Raw genomic sequence first — 8,942 nt, 5'->3', positions numbered from 1 at the left:
CCGTCCCCTCCGCTCTTCACAAGACCTCCTGCTTTCCAGCTCCATCATCAACTCCTCCCATGCTCGCCTCCAGGACTTCACTAGAGTGTCTCCCATTCTATGGAACTCTCTACCCCAACCTGTCCGTCTATCTCCCACACTGACTGCCTTTAGGCAATCCCTTAAGACTCATCTCTTCAGGGAAGCCTATCCCACCTCAACCTAACCACTGAACAATCACTTTCTCAAACAATCATCCCCGCGCAGCTCCCTCCTCATGTATCACTTGCCCCTCCCTGTTAGATTGTAAGCCCTCACGGGCGGGGCCCTCCTTACCATCTTGTCTTGAATTGTATTGTGATTGTAATGTCTTCCTTATATTGTAAAGCGCTGTGCAAACTATTGGCGCTATATAAATCCTGTATAATAATAATAATAATATTTACAGAGAATGATGATTACACAGCCACCAATGCACTATGGGAAGGGTTGGGGGAGGGTCATTTGATCCAGGCGCAGTGTCTATGTGGTGTAAAGGATGAATTTTATGGGCTAACAGAAGGGTTTATAACACACTCAGATGGCCAATATCAGATCATGGAAAAAAAAATCATGCTACATAGTTTCATAGTAGTTGAGGTTGAATTAAGGCACAGGTCCATGGAGTTCAACCTTTATGTGTAAGTGTGTGTGTAGTGTGTGCATGTGTGTGTATATGAGTCCCTTGGGGTCTAGGGTTTTAAGAGTACCTGTACCCCTGTATGTTATGGTCTCTTTGGATGGTATCTAATTGGTTTTTGAATGATTTAATACTCTCTGCTGATACCACTGCTTTTAGCAGAGAGTTCCAAAATGTAACCGGTCTGACTTAGAAGAATCCCCTAAGCCCTTTGTTTTTCAATCTTTTCACCACCAGTTTTAGGTGGTGGCCTCTGGTCTTTGTTATGGAGTTTACTGTAAAAAGTTTATTGCTGATGTTGTCATCACCACTGAACATTTTGTACATTAAAATCATGTCCCCTCTTAATTGCCTCATTTCAAGCGTGAACAAGTCCAAATTTAGCAATCCCGTCATAGCTTTGGTCCTCCAGCCCCTTAGTTTAGTTGCCCTTCTCTAAACTCTCTCCAGCTCCAGGACATCCTTTCTGTGGACTGGTTACCAAAACTGAACCGCATACTGTTGTGGAAATTTTACTAGGATGTGTTTTTAGTGTATTGTAATGTTTTGTCATTAGTCTCTCAGTGTCTCGGTAAATAGACGATGGGGGGATTAATCCATTGGAGGAGATTTCTTATGCGCAGCGGAGCTGTGTCTTGGCGAATGTATGGACGCCGGCTGGGGCCCCCCGTGCAATGTATGGATTTATTGGCTTGCGTGGATACATTTGTATATGAAAGGAATGTGCGTTTGTTCTCTCTGGTGTGCCTGATCAACATGCCTGAGAGGATATAACGTTGTCCCTGTGAATGAGCGCGCATAAGAATCCTAGTAACGTTATGTGGCATTGCTCACTGAGCCACACGGGATAAAGTCACTCCGGTGGTCAGAGATTGTTACTACATCTGATTTGTTAGCTGACTCCTGTTCACTTCCTGTCTGTCCCACTTCCTGTCTCGCTGTTTGAGACACCCCTTCCTGTCTGACATCACTTCCTGTTGGGCAGGTATAAACAATAAACATACCTGTGCTCAGGTCTGTTAGCATGGGATTATCGAGCAAGCAACATCTGTCTCCTGACTCTACATGACTCTATAGAAGGGAAATACTTCCAGTCCTTGCATAAAGGAGCGTAGTACAACGGGGGAAATTCTTTGTGTTTGGCGCAGCTTAATGCGACATGGATTTGTGCGTTGAACCAAGTGAATTTCCATAACAATACTCCAGATGAGGCCGAACCAGCGATCTATAAAGTGGCAAAATGATTGCTTTGTCTCTGCAGTACATTCCCTTTTTAATACAAGACAGAACTCTGCTCGCTGTGTGTGCCGCGGCCTGGCATTGCAAGCTATTATTCAATCTGTGGTCTACTATGACCCCCAAATCTTTTTCCATTTCTGACTTCCCTAGTGGAGTTTCCATTAATGTGTATTCCGCTTGTCTGTTTTTAACCACAAAGTGCATTACTTTATATTTATCAACATTGAACTTCATCTGTCATGTAGTTGCCACTCCCCTATTTTATCCAGGTCCTCCTGTTATGTTATAGTGCAGGGGTGCCCATTAGGTAGATGGTGATCGTAGCTCTCAAAGCTGATGCTGGTAGATCAGGAAGGGGGGGAATGGCGGCCCCTTTATTCCATGTTGGTATATTTATTTAGCTGTGCACACATGATTACCTATCAGCCTGAGTCTGCTGAGCCGAGCTCCCCGACACCTTTCTGGTGGATACTGGGGGTTGTAGTGCTATGTATTACATCAAAGAATATTAGTTTACACAGCCTATTGCAAAATACAGCAAGGTGAGCCAGGAGAGAGAGTGGGGAGAGACAGACAGGAGAGGGAGCAGGGAGAGACAGCCAGGAGAGAAAACGAGAAATGACAGCCAGGAGAGAGAGAGAGAGGAGAGACAGCCAGGAGAGAGAGAGCGAGGAGAGACAGCCAGGAGAGAGAGAGGACAGAGAGCCAGGAGAGAGAGAGTGAGGAAGGGTTTTTTTTTCATTGGTAGTTCTCATGAAGCTTGTCATTTGAAAAGTAGATCTTAACACAAAAAATTGTGGGCACCCCTGTTATAGTGTTTAATCCCAAGTCTATTACCCTCCCAATTTTAGTAAACACAGAAACACGGCTATTGGTGCCCTCCCCATAAGTTTGAGCTTCTCTTGTTTGTTTGCTAGACTTCTAGCATTCATGTACATACATTTTAGTTCAGTGCTAGTGGTTTGGGTTATATTTTTGCATGTTCCTGAATCCCAAATTATTATTTTATCTGACCAAGGTATGGAAGACACATTACTAATAGGTTTGACTGGAGTGGGCCCTCTGCCCCCCCTTGTAATACTGCCCTCTATATTAACTGGCCCTGTATTTACATATTCTATGTTTATTTTCCCCATTTTTATTCCCTCCCCGTTATCTAGTTTAAAAGCTCTTCCGGTCTTGTAACCATTTTCTCCCCCAAAAGTGCTGCACCTTCCCCATGTAGATGCAGCCCGTCTCGGCTGTAGAGCCGGTAACCGACTAAGAAGTCAGCCCAGTTCTCCAGGAACCCAAAGCCCTCCTTCTGACACCAGTTCCGGAGCCACTTGTTCAGTTCTCTCAACTCGCGCTGTCTGTCCGGAGTGGCTTGTGGCACCAGTAGTATCTCAGAGAATACTACCGCGGAGGTCCTTCTCTTCAACCTAGCACCTAAGTCTCTGAACTTGTTTTTTAGGACACTCAATTTGCCTCCAATTTTGTCATTGGTGCCGATGTGCACCATGACAGCTGAGTAATGCCCAACTTCATCCAGTAACCTGTCCATCCATTCTGCAATGTGTCGAACACGAGCCCCCGGTAAGCAACAGACTGTTCAACACCCGATGGCAGATTACCCTGTCTGTCCGTCTGATAATAGAATCCCTCACCACCAAAATCTGTCTTTCCTGTCCCTCCATCCTGCTCCCATCCTTACTGGAGCAATCTTTCCCCCTGCAGATCTAGGACGCCTCTTGCTCCAGCAATGCCACCCCTGAACTAATATCCCCAACATCCTGCAACCTGGCATATTTATTGGGTTGTATCAATTCAGGGCTGGCCTCTCTCACACTCTTCCCTCTACGCCGCCTTCTAACAGTAACCCAGCTTCCCACCTCAGGATCCTGCTCCTCCACTCCCCCCCCTCTTCCTCTATACCGCCCTCCACCAGAACCTGATGCGCTAGATCCAGACTCCTCTCCATGTTGTTTATGCTCCACAGTGTTGCCAGTTTATTGTTTAGATCCAGAATCTGGGCTTCCAGACAAACAACTAGTTCACATCTGGCGCAAAAGTATTCACCCTCCAACGCATGTTCAAGAAACGCATACATTGAGCAAGATGTGCGCCGGTACATCCCCACTCATGGAATCATCAACCATCACATTCTCAAACAAGCAAAACAAATTACAAACGCACTCAACAATTTGTCACCAGCTATACAGCAAGGTTGGAATACATTTTGTTTTTTTTTATAAACCTACTTTTTATTACTTAATGATTTATGTTAGGCCAGTCAGTTCCTCAGTAATTCTCAGCTGGTTCTTACGCCCAATGCTGAGTAGCATTTAATGACTGCCCATGGCAATGATTATATGCCTGGCTGCCATACTGATCCTCAGGCTTTACTACTGTCCAAATCATTGACCCAGAATTATAATGTGGTCGTTGAAGTAAGAGAGATGTTTGGCTGATTAGCTCAATTTGTTTTAGTTCACAGATCATAACTATAGAAGATTGGGTTTTACTCCATCATGGGTTTCTTACCTCCATGTTGTGTCTGAGGGACCCACAAACTTTAGGGCTCATTCACTTTGTTGAGTCCTGTAAAAGGTCTAAAATTGTGTGCTCATCTGAATGACTCTGCTTTGTGATCGGGGACATGGCACTGCAGTATAACTATCTGTACTGTTCAGACTGCATTTGTATATTGTTCTCTATGGACTTACCAGGAAATGAAGAAATCTCCCTATGACTTGTCTTATTACAGCCAAATACATCACCTTTGTCTTCCTTTGTCTGTGAAATGTGCTAATGATATGAAGGGAAATTCCTGACACAACATTTCCACAGATTATTAAATGACCTTTATTCTTCCTCAGATATGGAGATTATTGTCAGGAATCCTCCCATGTATTATCTGTGTCCTCTGTATAAGGATTCCTATGAATACGAGTCTCAGTCTCGCCCTGTGTAGGAGTGTACAGAACCCGTAACACTGGTTAAGGAGTGTCAGAGACTTTCACTGTCATTTCTCTCTTCTGCTGTCAGCGATGGCGTCTGCTGATCTAAGGAAGGAGCTGGAATGTTCCGTCTGTCTGGACATTTATACAGACCCTGTAACCCTGAAATGTGGACACAACTTCTGCCGAGTCTGTATTAATGATGTGCTTGACACACAGGAGGGGTCTGGAGGTTATACCTGTCCCGACTGTAGAGAAAATTTCAGGAAACGTCCTGCACTTCAGAAGAACTTTACTCTGTGTAAAATATTGGTGACCCTCCAGACTGCAAAGTGTGATGAGAACAAAACTGGGATCCTCTGTGCTCATTGTATTCACACTCCTGTACCTGCTGTGAAGTCCTGTCTGCATTGTGAAGCTTCTCTGTGTGACAACCACCTGAGAGTCCACAGCAAGGCACCAGAACACGTCTTATGTGACCCCACCACCTCCCTGGAGAACATGAAATGCTCCGTCCATAAGGAACTACTGAAGTATTACTGCACTGAGGACTCTGCCTGTATCTGTGTGTCCTGCAAGCTGGATGGAGAACATCGAGGACATCAGGTGGAGACTCTGGATGAGGCTTCTGAGAAGAAGAAGAAGAAACTGAGAAATGTTCTGCAGAAACTGATGACAAAGAGAGAGGAGACGGAGAGAAGAGTCCAGAGTCTGGAGGAACACAGGAGGAAAGTACAAGGAAAAGCAGCTGGTGAAACAGAGAGAGTCACTGCTCTGCTCAGAGACCTCAGGAGACGTCTGGAGGACCTGGAGAAGAGAGTCCTGAGTGAGATCTCCGGGCAGGCAGAGCGGGCTTCACTATCATTGTCTCATTTGGTCCAGCAGCTAGAAATAAAGAAGGACGAGCTGTACAGTAAGATATTCTACATTGAGGAGCTGTGTAACATGACGGATCCACAGACTGTCTTACAGGAATCATACACAGGTGACTTGTGTGATACTGAGGATGGAGATGATGGGGACAGAGAGAGACATGATAGACTCCTCCATGATGGAGGGGATCTGGATGTGGCGGGGATCTCACACACATTACACACAGGTATATCTGATATCATGTCTGGGGTAATTGTACAGGAAGGTCCAGGCACACAAGTCTATCCACATTCTAGTACAAAGGACAAAGATCATAGCAATGCTAAATCTTCCATGACACACCACGGACCCACCTATACTGTAAAGTCCTTACAACGCCAGGATAATATTGGGGCTGTCCAGCAAACATTAGCGGTGTCAGTAGTTAAAGGTATATTACTGGATGTGAACACAGCTGGTAACAGACTACATATATCAGATGACAGGAAAACTGCAACCTGCTCATCATCTCAGAATCGCCCAGAAACTCCAGAGAGATTTCAGTGTCCTCAGGTGTTGAGCAGTCGGAGTTTCTCCTCAGGGCGACATTGCTGGGAAGTGGATGTTCGGGGTTCAGTAATCTGGAGACTTGGGATGTGTTACCCCAGTGTAGACAGGACAGGAGGTCAGTCAGTGATTGGAAATAATAAGAAGTCCTGGTGTTTGAAGAAGAGGTTATGGCATAATCAGTACTCAGTGATGCATGACAGGAAGAAGATCCAATTACCCGGCAATATCTCCAGTAACAGAGTCAGGATAGTTCTGAATTATGAGGCCGGGCGGATCTCCTTTTATGAATTGTCTGACCGGATCAGACACCTCCACACCTTCACTACCACCTTCACTGAGCCCCTACATGCTGGGTTATGGGTAGGGGAAGGTTGTATAAATATATGTGGGGATAATCAGATTTAAGGAATCTTCCCAGAGGCTGGTGCCAACACAGGGTGGAGAATTCGATCCGTTAAATATTTAGGAAGTGGTGGACAGGAAATTGCATTGTTGATTTGTATTTGAAAAATCAAGAGAATTCCTACATTTCTGTCCTCACAAGCTCCTCCCCCTCACTCTGATTGGCAGTAATAATTGGCACTATGAATATATCCAATGCTAGTTATGCTCCTATTGGTTAAGATATACGGGAGATGGGGATTGATATCTGTTACTATAAATGTTATTTTCTCTTCTATTAATAAATCTGTAAAAGAGGTCAGGTATCACCAATTATTATCTGTCTATGTGACAGTTACATTACATGTGTGATAGGTGTGTTTGGTATCACGCTGTGTGCCGTGTTGTCTGTCAGAGTGGATGGGTGACAGTATGGGTATAACATGCCCCCACCTCCCGTGCTACCAGCTGCCTATTTCAGGCTAAATAATTTTGGCCACCTTTGGCGTCACAAGGTGAAGGTGCCAGATGGATTTGTGTCTAGTTTATCAGAGCTGAGTAAGGAGCTCCCCTCTTCTGTACCCTTCCCCTTCCCTGCAATGTCAGGTCACAGAGGAAACAAAGAAAGACGAGACTACAAGACCTAAAGAAAGGTGGAATCACCCGGAACCACATCACTATTCTAAATGGAAGAGAAGCCCAATTGTGTGACTACTGCAGATAGAAGTCAACATTCTGTAAAGACAGCTGTTTGGAGTGGTGGGTTGAAGAAAGATCTCCTATCTTTACGTGCTCATTCCACCTATAGGCAGTTACATTTGGCTGGGCTTCCATCGGTGGGGGATCCACTGTGACACCTCAACGACCTGCCGCTGGTGCTTGTAAACACAGAAGCTGGCAGAGGAAGTCCTCTATTACTCACTTCCTTTGTGGCTCTAACTGATGAAATCTGTGGTGTTTGGATTAATTCCTCTAGGTCAGTGGTTCTCAATCTGTGTAACCTCAGGACCCACATTTGTCCTCGGTCATCACTGCAATGGAACGCACAGCACTAGGGTACCGCACATTCCGGTGCAGGCATAGGAACTGTGGGTGGGAGGGGCTTTTGGGGTAGCATTTAAATGAATGGCAACGCACAACACCTCCCACACCAGAGATACAGTTTAATGCACTGTACTAGTATGAACGGGCCCTCAAAAACACTGACATACATACACAGACACAATCTCATACATTCTGGCACACCCAGTCTCCCTACCTTACTAGAACTGGAGGGGATCCTCAGCCTTGGGTCCAGTGTGGACTGCTGTGCTGTGACGGAGCTCTATCCATATGTGCATTGCATGTAAAGCTCCCTTGAGTGCCCTGTAGAGGTGCCGGGAACCAGAATGTGACATCACTCCGGTCCAGGCACCTCTACAGGACACGTGAGGGAGTTGTAAGCAATGCATCTATGGATGGAGCTCCCTCGTGACCATAGCCCCATCACATCCCACCTCAAGCTGACACTCGGTTCCGGGCAGTATATTTTGAGTGTCTGCTTGGCACGAAAATGAACAGTGTTGTGCTAGGGAGAAGCAGAGGAGCCTCTGCCCTAGAAAAATGGAAAGCATGCGGCAACCCACTGAACATGGGGTTGCGACCCACTTTTGGGTTATGACCCACCTGATAAAAAAACAAGGCTCTAGGTAAAGAAGAAAACTTTCATATGGACCCAAACTGTGGTCTGGCTGGTCCGCATAACCTATGGCCTCTTCAGGAGGTCAGAACCCATTACCACAGGTGAGGTAGTAGCTCTTCCAAAGGTGCTTGGTCAAAGGGTTAGAGTTCATCCCACGTGAATACCTCTATAAATGAAGTAGCATGAGATGAACATTGTAATTAAGAGAGACATGGTATGTACAGAATTTTCAGTAACTTCCTGCCATTGTGATAAAACAATATTGTCCACACAGTATTTTTATTTATGTTTTTATGTTATAGCAAAAAGCTACATTTCTGTCACCTCCTTTCCTGCAATCTTTACTTTTGTACATATTTTATGTACTGCCCACTTAGGGATATTATATTTTATAAAATAATAAGCAGCTTCCATGTACCAAGCTAAGAATCTATACCTCTAGAGAGATTATTGCATTGTGTTACCAGTATCTGTATACTCCGTGGTAGGCTTCTTGTTATTCTGTCTGACATTGCATTGTGTCGCAGCTGATTGCATACAGATTAGTATCAGTCCATGGAAGCTATCACATCTGCCAGACAGGGATCCGTGTGTGTGTGTTTTTTTCTAGCAAACCAGTCAG

General features: G+C 45.1%; 1 protein-coding gene across 1 annotated transcript; it reads left to right on the top strand.

Annotated features, from left to right (window-relative positions):
• Positions 1-4,909: 4,909 nt before the first annotated feature.
• Positions 4,910-6,663, top strand: LOC108796287 (E3 ubiquitin/ISG15 ligase TRIM25-like). The gene is made up of 2 exons (XM_018567750.1): positions 4,910-5,974; positions 6,134-6,663. The coding sequence occupies exons 1-2, from the start codon at positions 4,927-4,929 to the stop codon at positions 6,661-6,663; spliced, it is 1,578 nt and encodes a 525-aa protein (XP_018423252.1). The 5' UTR covers positions 4,910-4,926.
• Positions 6,664-8,942: the final 2,279 nt, after the last annotated feature.

This window comes from Nanorana parkeri, unplaced genomic scaffold (genome assembly GCF_000935625.1).
Source record: "Nanorana parkeri isolate BGI_ZX_2015 unplaced genomic scaffold, ASM93562v1 scaffold1088, whole genome shotgun sequence".
Lineage (NCBI taxonomy): Eukaryota > Metazoa > Chordata > Amphibia > Anura > Dicroglossidae > Nanorana > Nanorana parkeri.
Note: the sequence above shows the minus strand (reverse complement) of the source record. Positions and strands in the feature narration are given on the sequence as shown.

Bases quoted from the DNA above. Each gene is read 5' to 3' on its own strand.
- LOC108796287 (XM_018567750.1), top strand. From the start codon at position 4,927: ATGGCGTCTGCTGATCTAAGGAAGGAGCTGGAATGTTCCGTCTGTCTG. The intron at 5,975-6,133 runs GTCCAGGCACAC...CGGTGTCAGTAG, and splicing joins TGGGGTAATTGTACAGGAAG to TTAAAGGTATATTACTGGAT.